The 18,841-nt window shown below is 37.5% G+C and overlaps 2 protein-coding genes across 2 annotated transcripts in view; both read left to right on the top strand.

The window, feature by feature from the left end:
- Window positions 1-3,491, top strand: part of EAF2 (ELL associated factor 2) — a 63,255-nt gene extending 59,764 nt beyond the window's left edge. The window contains exon 6 of the mRNA XM_036850838.1: window positions 3,415-3,491. Coding sequence (XP_036706733.1) covers window positions 3,415-3,491 — 77 coding nt within the window. The remainder of the gene's footprint in view (window positions 1-3,414) is intronic.
- The window catches only part of SLC15A2 (solute carrier family 15 member 2), a 35,721-nt gene continuing 20,362 nt past the window's right edge, over window positions 3,483-18,841 (top strand). Inside the window, exons 1-7 of the mRNA XM_036850837.1 lie at window positions 3,483-3,606; window positions 5,441-5,528; window positions 6,132-6,273; window positions 14,059-14,151; window positions 15,251-15,350; window positions 17,170-17,260; window positions 17,546-17,623. Coding sequence (XP_036706732.1) covers window positions 3,502-3,606; window positions 5,441-5,528; window positions 6,132-6,273; window positions 14,059-14,151; window positions 15,251-15,350; window positions 17,170-17,260; window positions 17,546-17,623 — 697 coding nt within the window. The 5' untranslated portion in view covers window positions 3,483-3,501. The remainder of the gene's footprint in view (window positions 3,607-5,440; window positions 5,529-6,131; window positions 6,274-14,058; window positions 14,152-15,250; window positions 15,351-17,169; window positions 17,261-17,545; window positions 17,624-18,841) is intronic.

Below are 18,841 nucleotides of genomic sequence, written 5' to 3'. Positions count from 1 at the left end.
ATGTGAACCTTTTTTTATTGATTTTTGAAGTGATTTATATAGTCTGGACACAAATTCTTTGACAATATATGTAATATGAGTATTTTCTCCCACTTTGTGAGTTGTCTTTTTACTCTTAATGGTATCTTTTGGTGAACAAAGAAGTTATTGATTTTAATACTGTCCCATACATCAATTCTTTTTCTTTTATGGTTACCATATTTTATGTCTTATTTAAGAAATCTTGGCTTATCCACAGTCGTAAAGATGCTCTCTTATGTTTTCCTCTAAAAGCTTTAGTTTTTTAAACTTTGACAGTTAGATCTGTAATCTATATTGAATTGGTTTTTATGCATGGTGTAAGATATATTTACACCATGCATAAAAACATGGGTAAACATATTTTTTTCCATATGAGTATCTAGATGGTGTTTTTTTAGTTGAAAACACCATCATTTCCCCCACTGCACTGCAGTGTCACATTTGTCATAACTGATGCCTCAGTATATGTGTGGGTCTTTTTCTGAACTCTGTTCTGTTGCATTGGTTGCCTTATCTATCTTTGTGTCTGTTCCACTCTGTTATAATTACTGTAGCTTTATAATAGGTCTCCTACTGGTTAGTGCAAATCCTCCACTATTGTTCTTCAAGATTGCCTTTGCTATTCTTCGCTTTTTGTATCTCTATGAATTTTAAAAATCAACTTGTCATTTTCTACACTCACAAAACCTGTTGGATTTTGTGTTGCAACTATAGATTGATTTGGGGATTACTGACATTTTTGCTGAGTCTTCCAAATCATGAGCATGGTATGTCTGTCCATTTATTTAGATCTTTAATTTCTTTCAATAATGTTTTAGAGTGGTTAGTATTGACGTCTTAGACATCTTTCAATAGATTTATTCCTAGGTATTTTTTATGCTGTTAGAGCTGGTATAATGTTTTAAATTCCCTTTTCTCTTTGTTTTTGCTGATATTTAAATACAATTTATTTCTATGTGATGATTTTGTATTCATACACCTTGCTAAACACATGTTCCCTTTTAATTTCATATTTGCCTCTTCTCTCTGACTATATTAGTATCTGTCATTTTCAGCCTCCTTTCTGTACATGATTGTAAAATATCACTCTCTTCTGTTATAATCACTGAGGTCACAAATATTTTTTACTCTTATCACTGATATTTTAGATTCTTTCACTCTATTTTTTTTTATCTTTCAAGAGTTTGTACTCATTTCTATTCAGGAGTTGCTTTTCTCTTTGATCTTTTCCCTTTTATCCTTCTATCTGATTTCAACTTAGCAAAAATGATGGTGTACAAGAGGCATCTTGATAAGATAGAAAAGGTTCTAGAATAGGTCTTGGAGGCTGGGAGGCTCTTCTGTAATATTCTTCAGGCTAGACTAGGAAAAGGATTTCAAACCAGTATTCACCAAATCCCTATTATAAGAATTACCAGAGATGCTTATTAAAAATACAAGTTCTTAGATACCTACTTAGATCTATTGAATAAGACTTTTCAAAGCAAAGGCCTGTTAATTGTGTGTGGTGTGTGTGTGAATTGCTGTGGAAATTTGTAGTTATAAGTATATATACAAATATAAATATATATGTAAATATATATATCCTTAAGTGATTTTTAGCATCTGGGAAGTTTAGTTTATGTAGGACAAGATTAAGATTCCTTTCATCTCTGATACTATTCGATTTTATAAATGCTAGCATTGTATTGCCATAATCAAAAGAAGAATTTCACTTAAACAAACGAGTATCAGAGAACCAATGCCAATACTCTAAAGTCTGGTATTTAGGGCACCTATAAGCACAAATGAATTGGTGCCTTGCCTACCGGTGCTATTCCATCTGCTCTGAGAGATCAAATGCTATTCCAGAGGTACAAGGCCAGAGCAGGGGGAGCCAGTGATATAATTAGATCTTAAAAGCATCTGTGCCTCTAGTGGTTAACTTGACTAGTAAGTTTTGACTGTTCATTTGTTTTGTATCCAGAGTCATTAACCAAACTAGGTCAGAAAGGGCAGTACTTCCTGAAAGAATAACTGTAGCTTAATCATTAATGTCACAAACAGAAATGAATTGGACCCTTCTTTGGGTAAAGGTTGGTGGAAGAGAAGCAGGAGGAGGAGTGAATAGAAGCTGGGAGAACATGGTCAAAGTCTAAGATGGAGTTTAGGGAGGAAAGGGTAGAGTTTCTCCTGGTCTTATTTGTCAATAACTCAAATAGGTAATGTAAGAATTTTATGAGGGATAGAGTCATAGGTTCTCATATTCTAAAATAAAATAATTCATTCTTCTGTTTCCTGACTTCTTTTTTCGTTTAGTCCTCATTTTTCTTATTGCTCTCTAGCCATTCTTTTCCTTTTTCTTTTGATTGATATCTAGATGGGCACCGTACTCTCTTGTTCTTTTACCTCTTTAACTTAGCAAAAATAATACTGTCTAAAATGTATCTATCATTGTCATCTCTGTTCTTGTTCCTCCTCTGATAAGAACTAAATATTATATTCTGGAGTCATTTGGGAGTCCATTCACTGAAAATTAAGAAATATGATGTTTATAATGGTTCCTAGAAAATAACTGGCTCATAATTTTTACACAAATTAAATTTTATTTACTAGTGAAATGATGGATTCATTTTGAAGTGAAAAAAATGAAAACACAGAGAATGAATTTAGCAAAGGAGAAGAATGATTCCCAAATGTACATCACCAACACTTTCCTTTTGTTTTCTTCAGCTCCACCTCTTTAATTGCTTATAAGACATTTCTAGTTGAACTTTATTATGTTGAAAACCAAAAATCAACATTTTTTGTATCTCTCCAAATTCTGTTTGGAGATAACTTTCCCTCTTCAATGCATTTCATTTCCCCTACATTGCTATGTTTTTATTTCCATAGTTTCCATTCCTAAGTAATGACCACAGGCATTACTGATACTAATCTGTAGTGGCATAGTGAAAATTCCAGCTCTGCCACTTACTGGCCACATGACTTTGGACAAATTACATAACCTCTTGAGACATTAGTTCCTATAAAATGGGGATAGTAGTAAGAATTAGAACATGTAGATACAATATATATGTGTGTGTGTGTATGTGTGTATAAACCTTCCCCACAATAGGTGTGCAATAAATGGTAGCTATTATTACCCTGAAATCGATCTCAAAATCTACTCTAGGCTATGCTCCAGGCATTGTGTTAACTAATTTTCACTCATTTGAAATTTTCCAGCATTATACTGTCTCATCCCATGATGTGTTATTCTCACTTCCCTGTGACATAAACATTCTTTTGAACTAGTCTCTGAGACCCAATCCTTTCTTTTTCTATAGCTGTCTGCTTTGCAGGCAGCTGCTGATGCCTGACACCCACAGGGTTAAACCTAGTTGCTGAAGCCACCCCCTCTTCCCCTCCCAGTCCCCCTTTTCACAGTAGCCTGGCAGCTGTCCCAACTGCCTACCGAAGCCAAATGCTTGAAGAGAGAGAGAGAGTAAGGAGCCAGCCATGAATCTCTTCCAGAAAAATGAGTTCAAGGAAACTCCTTTTTTACCTGTCTCCCCTGAAGAGGTACCACCTCGACCCCCCAGCTTTCCAAAGAAGCCATCTCCGGTGAGTCCTCAGATTCGGTTCTGTCTCTGGTAGGAACAGACTTACTCTTTTGGTTCTCCTCCTTGGCCCCTGGAGCTTCATGCTGAGCTGTGTTAGAGTATTAAAAACTATTCTCTCTTGGAGTTAGAATTAACCTGTAAACCAAACCTAAACAGAAGTTTCCTTTAACTTAAGAGAGGAAGCAGCAGGAAGAGGTAGTCAGAGTTCTTCAGTTGGTATCCAGGACTTGGCTGTATTTCATTGTATATTCTGAGTTTCTCTGGGGTGCAAAAAAAGCAATTTGAATGTCCAGGGAAACTTGGCAAGTACTCCTTTCTGGAGAACTGTGTGTGATTGTTTTCTTCACCAAAAAAAATCTCAGCCCTTAGTTTCCCCTGTGCACAGAATCTATGCTGACCACCAAGAGAAGTTTTAGAACAGATCTAGTCTCTGTTACTGTGTTCCAGTTTACAGTGGGAGAAAGGACAGAGAAACAAGGAAGTAATAATGTTTTACTTTATACACTTGTTAAAGCACTTCCCAATTCTTATTCAATCCTCATATCAAAATCCTGTAAATGGAGAGGATATAGACATACTAGCCAGTATTTACTGAATTCTTACTACAGGCAAAGAGGTAGCTGTAGTAGTATTCTAGAGGTGGTAGTTTCTTTGGAATAACAAAACTGAAGTATAAAGCCAAGTGTAGTGTCATGGCCTGGATCAGTATGTTAACACAGCCAGTGACAGTGTTACATAGCTAGTAGAAATGTGTTAACTAAACTTCAGGTTGCATGATTCTCGAGCTGTGAGCTGGGAAGGTAATAAGACTAATTCATATTGTCTTTCAAGCAAGTTTTTATCATACGTTAATGTATGTTAATATTTTGGAGGGTTGTTTTTATATATCCATGTGGATAAAAGAATGAATACATTAATTTATTTAGTTATACATTTTCTGGTCCCAAAGAATATGAGGCTGCTTACAAAGATGTATGTACATCTTATGAATAAGAAAAGGCAATAAAAATCTCATGATAAGATTCGATTGAACCAAGGACACATATCTCCATCCCCCTCTCATATTGGCTGGGCTATCATAATGAGTAGGGATTTGAAATAAAACATGATGTTCCTTTTATTCTGACTGATACAGTGCATGAAATAGCGTAGTCCTTTTAATGCCCAAAAGGATTAGCATGAAAATGTTATAGAATCTCTCTTTCATAGAAAGAATGGACACTTAATTTGACAAGATTTAAGAACTCTCTGCCCAAGGTCAAGGTGATCAATCATCTTACCTTTAAGAATCTGTACTGGGCTCTGTGCCTGGCTTCAGTAGCCACTGAATGGGAAGCCTTCATATTGCTAGGATTTCTCCCAGCACAGTGAATGGGGCAAGTGGGAACAGAAAGGTTAATCCGCACAGTGGAGCTAAGCAGGATACTGACATCTGAGTGTGACTGCCTGGACATCAAGTGCTCCAGAGGCCAACCCTTTGTTCTGTTCCTGAAAATAAGTATGATTATTCTCCTACCCAGAGCCCCAGGCTTTTCATTTAGTACTTGTGGGAAGATGAACAGGTCCTGGTGTCTAGTATCAAGGAATGCCTGAGCAGTTTCATGTTAAATGAATTAAGGAACAAAGTAATATTCAGAATGGCTTCTCACTGCTAAATCAGCAATGCAAGCACTTTTAATGTGATACTGGCTGTTTCATGAAGAGCAGGGGCCATTGTTTCACATGACCCATCATGGCAACCTAAAATAAATGATTTTTTTCTGTTGTGGAACAATCTAATGGTTTAAACAGGGAAATATAGTTCACGCTTGAACCATTGCCTTTTTGTTTCTTAGAAAATCTGTGGCTCCAACTATCCACTGAGTATTGTCTTCATTGTGGTGAATGAATTCTGTGAGCGCTTTTCCTATTATGGCATGAAAGGTAATTTTGTGTCCCCGAGTCCTACTCTTCTCCACTCACTCTCACCCCATGTTTGTAACAGCCTGTCTCATATGCAGTTATTTCCCTTATCTACTCTTTCTGCCTTCATCCAATTGGTCCTTTCCTTTGGGGAAGACTTCCAAAAAATGCCTCATGGGATTTCACCTACTAACTCATACAGGCCAAGAACAGAAAGGCCAAGTGGAAATCAGAACACAGCCTATGAGAATATAGGTGGAAAAACTCTCATCATCGACATTCCATTCTTCATTTCTGTTCCTCAGGTCTATGGATTATATCATTGCTGGGAAGGAGAAGGAAGGGATATTAGAAGCCCCATGTTATCTTTTGGATTGGCCTAAATGATGCTGTGTACACATAGACTGAAGGGAGGAGTATTGCATTTGTATACTAAGCATAGCCCCATTCACTCCCACAACTCCAAGGGGCCCTGCTTCTACTGCCCAGCAATCACCCCTCATCACTTCACTGATAGGAGTGTTGAAGGTCAAGATCAACTTCAAAGACCATATCAAATGTTCTTCTGCTCCATAAATCATTTTAATGCATCTATTTTGTTTTGTCTCTCTTTTTTTGCTTCAGCTGTGCTGACCCTGTATTTCCTGTATTTCCTGCACTGGAGTGAAGACACTTCCACATCTGTATACCATGCCTTCAGCAGCCTCTGTTATTTCACTCCCATCCTGGGAGCAGCCATTGCTGACTCATGGTTGGGAAAATTCAAGTAAGGATGATGGGAGGTCACAGTCCAAGAAGCTGCACATATTAATTGTGCAGAGACTATCACTTCTAGCCTCTTGCATCCAAGCAAGAACATACTTATGTCATCCATGACAAATAAGAATCTCTCTCAGACTGAAAATACAGAAAGGTTTTGTCTCTTCATTATCAGTTTTTCCAATATTTTTATACCCTTTTCAGTCAGCAGGGGTTTTTTCTTTTATCTAATTTTAATCTTCCATTCTGTAATGTAAGACTAGTTCTTGTTCTGACCTCAGGTGATAGAGATTGCTACCCACAAGAAAATTTATAATTCAATGTAGTTATTTAATATGCTATCCATCTCTTCTCTAGATTGAGTCATCCCAACACTTTTACTATCTTCTTATGAATCCCTCTTTTTAGCTCTTTTACCATCTCTGCTTCTCTTCTCTAACCTCCTTCTGTAGTTTCTTTCTTAAGAATATAATAAATATCTTCATGAGTTAGAATAATGGTCTATTCAGTTCAGTATCTTTTAAGTCCCTGAAAATAGCACCAAGAGATATGTTTGGGATAGTGTTATTTTTGTCCCCTATAACATCATCCTCATGGGCTAGAGATGGCTCTTAGATATCCATCACTCAGGTATTTTCTGTGGACTTGTCATCTATGGAATTGTCTAAATTAGCATTTCTCAAAGTGCATTCTGTTGAAAATTGGTTGTATAGGATCTAATGAATGTTATGTGGGAACATAAAGCTCTCATAGTCAAATAAGTTTGGAAAATGCTAGGCTGAATAAAGCTAAAAAGGTATCTTTACTGCATGACTTCTTACAGCCTTTAACATGTGAATTCATACTATAAAATATCCAAGAGGAGGTTATGGTATGTAGTATTTTCCAAACTTATTTAACCGTGGAATATTTTTTCAGGATTCCTTGTGGATCTAGTGTTCCAAGGAATCCTCTTTAGTAAACATTGGTTTCTATCTCACTTTGGCCTAGATATATTCATTCTCCTAAAGTTTTTAATCAGCACCCAATATAGCGCTACAACCACAACTTAGTGCTAAACACAGCTTCTTGCCTTGGGAAAGGTATGGCAGGTGGCTGAGATCTATGTTTGCTCCTTATGTAGTAGTAGTTACCGAGTCCATCCAGATAGAGGGTTGGCACTATGTGCAGAAAGAAAGTATAAACCATGGTATATAGTCTTCATTCAGTTATAGAATAAAAGACTCACATATATCACGTAGTAATTTTATTTATTTTTAAAATGACTTCCTTTAAGATTGAAAAAGTATAGATCCGAGATTTGGTAAGCAATAGCTTCCTGACTATTTCAGAGGAAATTTAGCAACCTCCACTTGTGCCCTCAATCTCAATCCTCAATCCTTTTTAAAATTTTTTTGAATTTATTTTTATTGAGGTATAACTTACATAAAGTACACAAATCCAAAAGTCTTAAATGTACAGCTGGATGAATTTTTACAGATGTATCACCGTCACCTAGATCACTCTCCTTGGTGTCTTTGTACCCTCAATACCTCCGTCTCTTGCCTTCAGATTCTTCCTCAGAGACACTCTTGTCCTGTACCTAGAAGCAAGGGCAAATATGAGACCTTTAAACAAACAAAATTATTGTTAACCTTTCTTTTTCTATCTTCTTTGTCTTATTACCACTACCTTCAGATTTTTAAAAGAATCATTTATTATTTGTTGCCTTCCTTTCTCACTCTTCATTATCGCTCCTTAGGGTAGAGTAATGTAATGCAGTGCAGTAGAATCCAATTAGATTCAACTTAAGCTGATTGAGTTTAATTCAGTAAATGTTTATTGAGCAACTTCTATTTGTCCAAAGAACCATGAGGGATAAAAAGATGAATAAGACATAATACCTGCTTCATGTTGTTCATATTCAACTAGCTTTAATACAAAGCAGATTACGGTAAGTGAAATAATATATAGTATGTCATCTTTTTATCCTATTGAAATTCTTCTCTCTAAGATCACTGGTAATGATCTCTTTGTTATCAAACCCAGTGGTCTTTTCTAAATTCTTATTCACTTTGAACGTGTTTTAACATTTTAGTCTGTTATCACTCCTAAATTCTTGAAACTTCCTGGGCTTCTCTAACACTGTATTTTCTGGTTCTTTTACTTTTTTGGATTCTTCCTCATTTGGCTTTTCTTTTGCTTTTTGTTTACTTTACTCTTTCCTGAATGTAGGCATTTCCCCAGTGTATACCTTTTACCCTCTTCCCTTTCTCCAGATTCTCCCTCAGCAAGCTCTGCAGTGTCCATTTTACCTATATGCTAATGGCTCCTCAAACTCTGTAATCTTAACCTGTCACTCAAGCGCCCTTATGCATTATAACTACACATTAGCATTCATCTCCTGGATATTCCACCTTATCCTCTCTCCTAGCTTTCCTATACTCCCACATCCAATCAGTTTTCAAATTCTGCCAATTCTATTTCTATAATCTCTGTCACTTTCTCCCTCCTCAACACTGTATCCCACGGCCATCAATCACCACTACTCTAGTTTTGGTTTTCATTAGCCTCTAAATTGGGCTATTGAAATGGACGTGTATGATGTTTTCATTGCTTCCCATATCTTTTGTTCACAATTGAGTCTATGCACTACTGTCAAATTAATCTTCCTAAAAGAAATCTCTGTTCATATTACTACTCTGCTCAAAAATTTCTGCTAACACACTGTCTACTAATCTCATCCAACTTACCTTTCTGCTCTTATTGTCATACTCCCTTTCAAAAATGTAACACCTAGAGAAAAACCAAATACTAATATTTACCTATGATAACCAGGGACATTTCTTTTCCATGTCTGTTTGCATAGTTTCTACTTCATGGAATCTCCTTCCTCCCCAGCCTTCTATGTCCAAACCCTTTAAGGCTCAGTTCTAATTCCACCTATGCAATGGAGTATTCTCTGCCCCTCACCTTTCACCACTAGCCAGAAGTAATCTAAAGTTCTCTGAACTCCTTATTTTTTACCCTCATGTGACATTTACCAAACTCTGTCTTATCATAACTATTGTATATGAATCTAATATACCTTCTTCAGACACTTAGAAGACAAAGTCCTCATTTATATTTTTATCCACAGCACCTAGAACAGTGCCTGGTACATAACAGGCCCACAGCAAGTGTTTCAATTAATAAATTTATTCACCCTCAGATACTCAAATGTAGGCACAAGACTGAGGTAGGTGTGGGCAGGTGTGAAGATGACTTATTTTGTTGTGGGTATTGTGGTTGCTTTTTTTTTTTTTAATCTCTACTTCAGCTACTTTTTAAAAATAAATTTATTTATTTATTTATTTATTTATTTTTTTTCTGCTTAAAACCAGATTCATTTATTATATCACAATTCTGTAAGTGAGAAGTTGGAGCCAGTCAGTTGGCTCACAGGTCTGGGTGTCTCCTAGGTTGGACTCTGGGGAATAATCTACCACCAGCCTCATTCGTTGTTGGCTGAATTCATTTCCTTGTCATTGTAGGTGCTTATTTTCTTGCCATCTTTCAGGTGGAGGTGTCCCCTTTCCTTGACACGTGGTTCTTTCCATATTCAGGCTATCAGTATGGCGTATCAAACCCTTCTCGAACTTTGAATCTCTTCCCCTTCTGTTACCAGAGAAAAGTCTCTGCTTTTAAGGGCTCATATGATTAGATCAGGCTCATCTAGTTAGTCTCCCTATCTTACTGTCAATTGTGTCATATAATATAACATAATTAAAGAAGTGACATCTCATTATAGTCATAGGTTCCAGGGATTAGGGTGAGACATCACTGGTGGGGGGGGTGGATTTCAGCAATTCTGCCTGGCACCATGGCATACGACAATAAGGGGTAGTGACAAAGAGCATTCTTATGTCAACATCTGCTTTGTGCCTCAAGAGTAATAGCCTTGATTACCTTTGACACTTGATAATAATAAAAGAAATATTTTAAAATAATATGGAAATTTTTATTTGATGACAACATTTTAAATTAATTCCTGAAATAGAAGAACACTGACATTTGTGAAAATATGAGAAAAGTTCTGTCCGTTTGTAGTAAAGAAAATATTTCCTCTTTTTGAACAAAGATGATTTTTTGAAGCTCTATAAAAAAAGAAATAGGATTATAAAAATATCTAAGTCCCAAGGTTCCAATAGATTCTGCTAGGTGTGTGACTTTCTGGATAGTTTCCTTTTCCTAAGGAAGGAGCTATTTGAGCATCGTGTACTTTCTAACCATTAATTCTCTTGGAGCACGAAATTAATCGCTCTGTGTATCCTCTGCACTGCATCCAGAGCAACCACACACTCACATATTAAGGTAGCAGGCCCAGCATTTATCTATAAATTTAGAGCCTTTCGTACTGTGAAAACATCATGGACTAATAAAAACATCTAGGAATTGTTATGAGTTGCCTGAGATACTTTCCCCATAAATTTTTTAAATTATTACTTAATTTGATATTTCTTTCTTTGGAAATAGATTCTCTGTTGATTTTATAAGAAACCATAAATTCTTAGGAGTGATCAGTCAACTATTAGCTTTGCACTATTTCAAGCAAATGACAATATTACGTGATAATAAAGTAGTGAACTTCTTAAAATTAGACATGTGCATTAAAACAAACCCTTCCTGGTTGGAAACCCAAGTGACTGTCATTAACCACTTTAGTATCACAGCAGGCTACACATATTATTATTACATTTAATTAGCATTCTGACAAGTTGAGGAATTCTTTACCTGCATTCAGATTACACACAGAAAATGATTTGAAAGCATTTCCTGCCTTGAAAGCACCAAAGCAAATCAAAGAAATCAGCTCCAATCTTATCTTTATCTTGACTGTGTTGGGTCTTCGTTGCTGTGTGCGGGCTTTCTCTAGTTGCGGCGAGCGGGGGCTACTCTTCGTTGCGGTGCGCGGGCTTCTCATTGCAATGGCTCTCTTGTTGCGGAGCACGGGCTCTAGGTGCATGGGCTTCAGTAGTTGTGGCACACGGGCTCAGTAGTTGTGGTGCACAGGCTTAGTTGCTCTGTGACATGTGGGATCTTCCCGGACCAGGGCTCGAACCCGTGTCCCCCTGCACTGGCAGGCTGATTCTTAACCATTTCACCACCAGGGAAGCCCTGTGGTTGCTTTTTAAATAACAAAACTCTTTGGGGGATGAATTGGTATCTCTTTCTGAGAGAAAGTGAGTTGGAGAAAACATGAGTAACTTGTTCTGTCGGGGTGTGTGTGAGCTCACGTGTACAAAAACAATGATGACAGCAACATAAGAATATAAGTATTTAAAACTCCTCTCCTTTTCTTCAGATGTTATCTTCAGGATGAAAAACATCCTATAACATTAGAAACATCTGAATTTAGTAAACAACTTCTATTAAAAGTGCTTCCTCTGTTTGCAGTCCCAGAATCATAGCTTTGTTAAGAGAAAATGGGTACCCAGGGTCCCTGACTCTTGTATAAGGAACTCCCTATGTCAGGAAAGAGGTGAACCTTCCTTCAGGGCTACACACAGGAAAGAGTAGCCAGTGGATACACAATGGAAAAGAAAATTTTTAAGCATGGACACTGGCTTTTTATGATTTCTATAAACATCTACTGAGAGGGTTAATTACATGCTCAGATGCAATTTTTGATGCCTAGTTGCTTTTAAGAGAGAATAGCATTTTTAGTCATAGTCCCTAGTGTTGGTTTTTACCTTGTGACCTGTGCCTATCACTCTGGACTCCTGATCATGGCAATCACTAAAAGCCACTCTGTTAAATGTGTTTATTGCCGAATATGCTTTTGGATGTCTTCTCTACAATTTCTGTTTTTTTTTGAGTGTGTCTATAGCGTGTCCTTCCCCCACTATTTTTTTTTTTTTTGTCTTGTCAGAGCTGACCCTCTTTATGCTAGGTCTCTTCCTCTGCTATCAGAGGAAGTATGTATAATAATATATGCCTACTGCACATACTCCTTCTCAGTTCCTAAGCTTTAGTTTACAATGTCTCTGGCTTTTGATATTCTTACGGTTAAATAAAATTTAAAACTTCTTTCTCTTCCCATTCCTTTTTCCACATTAACTTGTTCATGATAAAACTGAAGGAATGCTGGGCTGTAAGAAAGTAGAAGTTCTAGACCTAATCCTAATACTAATTAGAATGTCACCTTTGACTTCTCTGGATTTCACTTTCCTCATTTGCAAATGGAAGATTGGTCAAGTCTATCTAAAACAGAACTGTGTCCTGTGGTTGGGATTGTAATGACCCCAATGACTCCATTTCAAATGCAGAATTTCCAAGTCTCTCTTGACTTCTCTCTCCTTCTGTTAAAGTTCTCTGCCATTAGCTTCCTGTCTTATATTCTTCACATTCTAGACTAATTCCCTGAATCTTTCACCTAGAAGGTTGCCCGTTTTCCTTTTAAGGCACTTACACTTCTCTCATTCATTTAGTCCAGCAACCTGATATTGCCCTGTTCTCCCAACGCAGACTATCACTCCAGCTCAGACTCCTTTTGTTTTTTCTCTGTGATGATTTAGCATAGATCATCTATTTTGTGTTCATAATTGTTGGCCTTTTTTTCAGTCCCTTTTTATTCCCTTTCTTTCTATTCATTCTTTTTATTCCAATGAAGGGAACTTTTCTCCAGAAGACACTACAAGGCCTTTTGGAAAAGGCTGCCTCCTCCCCTAATATTAATTAGCCCTGGTTTAGTCACTCAGCTTTCTTATCCCCTGCTTCCCATTATAAACCCTCTAAGATCCCTTCCCTGGAGAGCCAACCTAGGAAGATTAGGCATTTAGAATGAGAAATCCACATTCTGAGATTTCTGACATCTCTGGCCTCTCTCTGCTACCTTCATTCCATTCTTTATATTCCACATTAGCATATAACACTTCAAAATCACAGAAGTAAGCTATATAATTTCCAAGGTTCCTTCTAGTATTAATATTCTACTTATATATAAAGAGAATACTGGTGTCCTAATACAAATAATACACATTGTATATTTGGTAGTATGCCATGTTTCAGTGTGTATATCTCTACATATGTTCTTACTGGAATTCCTCACTCTTCTACTTCCTGTTTGTCATTCAGATTTTTTTGAAAAACAACATAACAACAAGTCCCTATCAACTGCATGAGCTATATCACCGGACAGTCTGTTCAAAGACCCTGGTTCCTTTCTTACCCTTGGGAAATTGTCCATGAGGAAACTGTGGTGGGGATTACAATTAACCCAAGTGTTCAGACTGAACCTGAGAGCCCTTTACCTCTCTATATATCCCAGTGATTGTGCTTAGAGAAAGTTCATTGTGTTAACCATCCCTTCTTTCCTGTTTATGTGACATTCTTTCTTGACCCTGATGGATTTCTAGAGCCAAAGACATTCCTTGGAAGAAACCTCAGGTCAAAGTATCCTGTTCTTCTGGTTCTCCTTACTTAAAACATTATCGCTGGCTACAAATCCAACCTGGTCATGACATATCTACACAAGATCAGGGGTACTCTGTGTTTGTGTGGGGTTAGTGAGGGAAAAGAGAGAGCAGGTATGAGAAAGGAATGTCCATTATCTCTAACACTACAGGGTAAAGAGTTACTGTCTCTTTTTCTAGACTGTTTCATTCACCATTATTATTTCTATTTGCATATCTCAGGTAATTCTTTCCTCCTCCACCCCCTCCTTCTGCCGCTCCTTTTATCCTGGCACTGAGAACAGTATGAACTCTGAGTCTGTAATTACTCAAATCTCTGAATTCTGTTTGTAGACTGACTGATTTAACTCTCTCAACAGGACAATCATCTATCTCTCCTTGGTGTATGTGCTTGGCCATGTGATCAAGTCCATGGGTGCCTTACCAATACTGGGGGGACAAATGTTACACACGTGAGTAAAATCATGGAATAAACTAAACCACTTTTCCTCCACTGGGCAGGTAAATGTCTCACACATTCATTACAGATGTTTTTCTGTCTTCTTACCAATGATGTCCCTTTATTTTCCAATCTGTTTTAATACCAAATCGGTTAAGGAAAAACTTTGACCAGTTAAACTCTTTCCTGCTTTATCTGAGCTCATTTGTTTTTATTAAATATTTGGGGACTAGTAGAATGCCCAGTTAGTATCCTTTTCATAAAAACTCTTCATGTGCTTGAAGACATTAAAACCTTCATGCCCTCCATATTCCCTCACCTATTCACCCATCCACACATTGTACCTTTACCAGAGTTAAAAAAAAATGTCTGTGATATTTCCTTATAATACATTGTAGAATTCATTTTCAAAGCTTAGATTATTTCCATTTATGTGTAGTTCCATATATTCCAGTTGCTCTATCCCTCTTTATTAAGCTCTTGATGTTTATGATGCCAGAGACTCTTGATAGATTCTGATGTCTGTTGGTTCAGTCAGTAGAGAGGATTAGAGTTGTTCAAGAAGCAGGTCATACATATTCATGTTTATACTGTGCCTATATGTGTATTTTCCAATGAGTTACGAATTTTGTTTGAAATTTAATAAATATTAGATACCTCCTTATTGTTGTCCCCTCAGAAATCAGTGACACTTCTCCTATTAGTTATGACTAGTTTAACATTTTATTTTGTGGTTACTAAGGATATGTGGGATAAGGGTTCACAAGGTCATTCTATTGAAGTGTCCCTTTGACTAAGACAAGATTGAGAACCAGTGCTTTAACTTTGGAGTTCCTTCAGTATCTGCTTCTATCTGTTGTGCACAAGGGGTAAATGAAACGATCAGGGACAAATCTCACCATGTAATATATACTTGCTGGCAGAAACTCAAGGATTATAAGTGTACCTGAGTCTCCCCTAGGAGTGAAGGCATATGGAAAATGCCCACAGTGTAGAAATGTGAAGAAGGTCTTTGCCCTTGTACACATTTTTTTTCTCTTGTAGCTCTATATTTCATTTCTACAGTTGTGTTTAGTATCAATATGGTTAGTACTCTCACCTCTCCATTTCAGAGTCCTATCAATGGTCGGCCTGAGTCTAATAGCTTTGGGGACAGGAGGTATCAAACCCTGTGTGGCAGCTTTTGGTGGAGACCAGTTTGAAGAAAAACATGTAAGAGTCCTGTAATTTCTGTGTTTTCAAGAATGTAGAGCAGGCATCAAACGGCAGGTAACCATTTGCCAAGATTGAAGTGATCCACTAGTCAGATCATATCTGGGGAGCTGTGTTCAGTGCTGGGTACTGGTCATTAATAGAGGGAAAAACTGCAACATTTCAAAGGAAAGTGACCAGGGTGGTAGATGGACTAAAAGATGCTCTTATGAAGAAAGGTTGAGGGAAATGGAGATATTTATAGCCTGGATAAGATAAGAATTAAAGAGAATATTTTAGCTGTCTATAGATATTTGAAGGATGTCAGTAATTAAACCAAAGATCAATGGCTGAAAGCTATAGGAAGCTGGCTTCTGGCTTGATGGAAAGAAAAACTTCAAATAGTTGGAAGTAGTGAGTTTACTCTCACTTGAGGTACTTAAGAAGATACATGGTAATCACTTCAGGAATGGGAGGTGATGAGTAGTATGGAGATGATTTAAGCATCTCTAGCTTTGAGATTCTATGGAAGGGGAAAAGGACCATTTGGAATAAAACAGAATGAGTTTCTCTAGATGAACCTGTCTGGATGATCATTCCTTCTTTTCCTAAATACTTGCCACTGTCAGTGGGAGGGGAAAACAGTATGAATAAAGGTAAAAATGGGCCTGTATAAGGAAGCAGTGACAACTAGGCAAGGGAAGTAGTCTATGCTTAGATCAGCCAACATTTCTAGCTTCCTCTTTTTTCCTCTCAGCTTTCTTTTTTGGCTGTCTTCATGTGTTATTCCCTCTTCTGTAGCTAGTTACCATGTTTCTGGGTTTTCACTCTGTTCTTTCTCTGTGTCCTGTCTTCCTTCATGTCTCTAACCCTTCAGACCATTTGAGTTATTTTATATTCTTTATCTGCCTGAGGGTCCATAGATCATAATTGCTTGCTGACGTTGGAGAAATAACCAACCTCTGGCAAGTGGGATTCTATGCACAATGAACTATACACGTAGATTGGTGTAACGAGTTTAAATGGGGACCAGAAGAGGAAGCAAAACACACCATAAATAGAAAATGAGGATTGTGCTGATGTGTCAGGAAAAGATCCGAGGTGTCAGAATGAAGCACAGAAGTGCACAATGAATAAAGCATCAGCACCTGTATTTGAAAATTGCTTCATTTTGTAGCTGCTCCACAAAGATATTTCAATAATAGTACAAACCCACCTCCAGGTTTCCACCAGCCATTTCCAAGCCCACAGACATCCTTTTATACTCTTTGGCAGACTTCCCATAAACATTAGGTAAATTATCCTGTTTGAAGGACAATTTACTCCACTGTCCCATGTTCTAGTCCTATTCCTACCACACATTCCACAAAATCAATTATTTAATTTAGTCACTTAATAAATTCAGTTAATAAACATTTACTGAGTCTGTAGTATAACAGGTACTATGCTAGTGGGGATTACAGATAGTAATAAGATACAATTTCTGCCCTAAAGGAACTCAACCTACAGAAAGAAACAGACATTTAATGCAAAGAAACTAATATTAGAATAGATATGTATAGGACACAGTACATAGGCATAGTGTACAAGATGATCATTTTTGCCAAGATAAAGGGGTAAAACAATGTTAAAGATGCTTGTACTAGGGTTTGAAAGATAGGGAAATGTTTGGCGTCAGCGAGATATGTGTTAAAATATCTAATATGATATTCACATACCATGGAGGCAGTGCCTGAATCTGTCTCTGTGTATGTACCTCTCGCTTAGTCTGAACATGAGGTGGGGGGTGGAGCTAGGAGGCACATTGCACTGATGATTTGTCCTTTTTTTATTTTTTCAGGCAGAGGAACGGACTAGATACTTCTCAGTCTTCTACCTCTCCATCAATGCAGGGAGCTTGATTTCTACATTTGTCACACCCATGCTGAGAGGTTGGGATCTTTTCTGAGGGACTCTGTATAAGCTTTACTCTGGCCAGCCAGAAATCTGTTCAAGGCTTCCTCCTGTCCATCTTCTCCTTTTATAAGGGTTTGAAAATCTGAGAAAATTTCTTTTAATCTTGCTTTGTCTGGCCCAAAAGAAGGATTGTGGATTAGGTGATGGGAAGAAAAAGGATGGCTATGTCTATGACCTCAAAAACCTGAGCTTACAGAATAGAACATCAAAGACTTAAGATTCAGGATTAATTTGTTTTGTTTTGTTTTGTTTTCCTGTAGGAGATGTGCAATGTTTTGGGAAAGACTGCTATGCATTGGCTTTTGGAGTTCCAGGATTGCTTATGGTGATAGCTCTTGGTAAGTGCAGTGGAGCAAAGGAAACTAATAGCCACTGATGCCTTCCACATGTAAGCATGATGTAAGCACTTTACACAAACTATTTCATTCAGTCCTCACACTAACCTATTAGGTAAGTGTTATTGTAGGGGTTTTCCCTAGACGTTGGCGATAAATTAACTGAATAAAGTCAGAAACCTCAAAAAAAGTGCCCAAGGTTACATAACTAATAAGAAGTTTCCTAGAGAGCTTTAAAAAAGACTGATCCCTGGACCCTATGTAGGACTAATTAAATCAGGATCTCTGTGGGATAGGGCCTTGGCATCTGTAACTTTTTAAGTATCTAGGTGATTCTAATGTGTAGTCAAGGTTGAGATGTACTGATCTACACTACAGTATATAATGAAGCAAGGAAAATAATTAATCCTTCCTTTTGAACTAGCTTATTTCATCTGATGGTTATTTATCTGGTAATTGGAAGACTTTTAAAATTCGTTGGGCCTTTTAAAGTAGCTTCTAGGTTTAGCCGTTTCTGCCCTGCTCTGCAATGCTCCCAAGAAGTTTGCTCTTAAGCAAAGAGAATAAGAGGTGTTGGATAAGTAGGGGGAGACTGATGCAACTTAGATTAAGTGGCATTCTCTTTACCACAGGGAACCCAGGAATGGAAGTGGAACGGGGATGTGTGTGTTGCTTAATTTACACAGCCTAAAGGGAAACTTGGACATGATTGTTTCTAATCATTGACCTGGAAACCTGTTCTCACACTGAGCCTTTGGGTGACACCGCCCCCCTGGAAAGTATCCAGTCCAAACACATAAAGAGCTCAATAGAGGATAAAGAGCCCAGAGACTCAATGTTCCATCTGATTATTTTCTACCAGGGGTTGGGGGGGGGCTAATATTATTATATCAGATTGCAATTCCAATTCCAAGGAAATGTATGCGTAATTCCTGGAGCCCTGTGATAATACATTCTTTGCTTCCTTCTCCCTTTTTTTTTTTTTAACATCTTTATTGGAGTATAATTGCTTTACAATGGTGTGTTAGTTTCTGCTTTATAACAAAGTGAATCAGTTATACATATACATATGTTCCCATATCTCTTCCCTCTTGCGTCTCCCTCCCTCCCACCCTCCCTATCCCACCCTCCCTATCCCACCCCTCTAGGTGGTCACAAAGCACCGAGCTGATCTCCCTGTGACCTTCTCCCTTTGAAGTCAAATATTTTCCTGGTTTTCCT

Source organism: Balaenoptera musculus, chromosome 4, assembly GCF_009873245.2.
Source record: "Balaenoptera musculus isolate JJ_BM4_2016_0621 chromosome 4, mBalMus1.pri.v3, whole genome shotgun sequence".
Taxonomy (NCBI): domain Eukaryota; kingdom Metazoa; phylum Chordata; class Mammalia; order Artiodactyla; family Balaenopteridae; genus Balaenoptera; species Balaenoptera musculus.
This window is presented reverse-complemented; position numbering and strand designations above follow the sequence as displayed.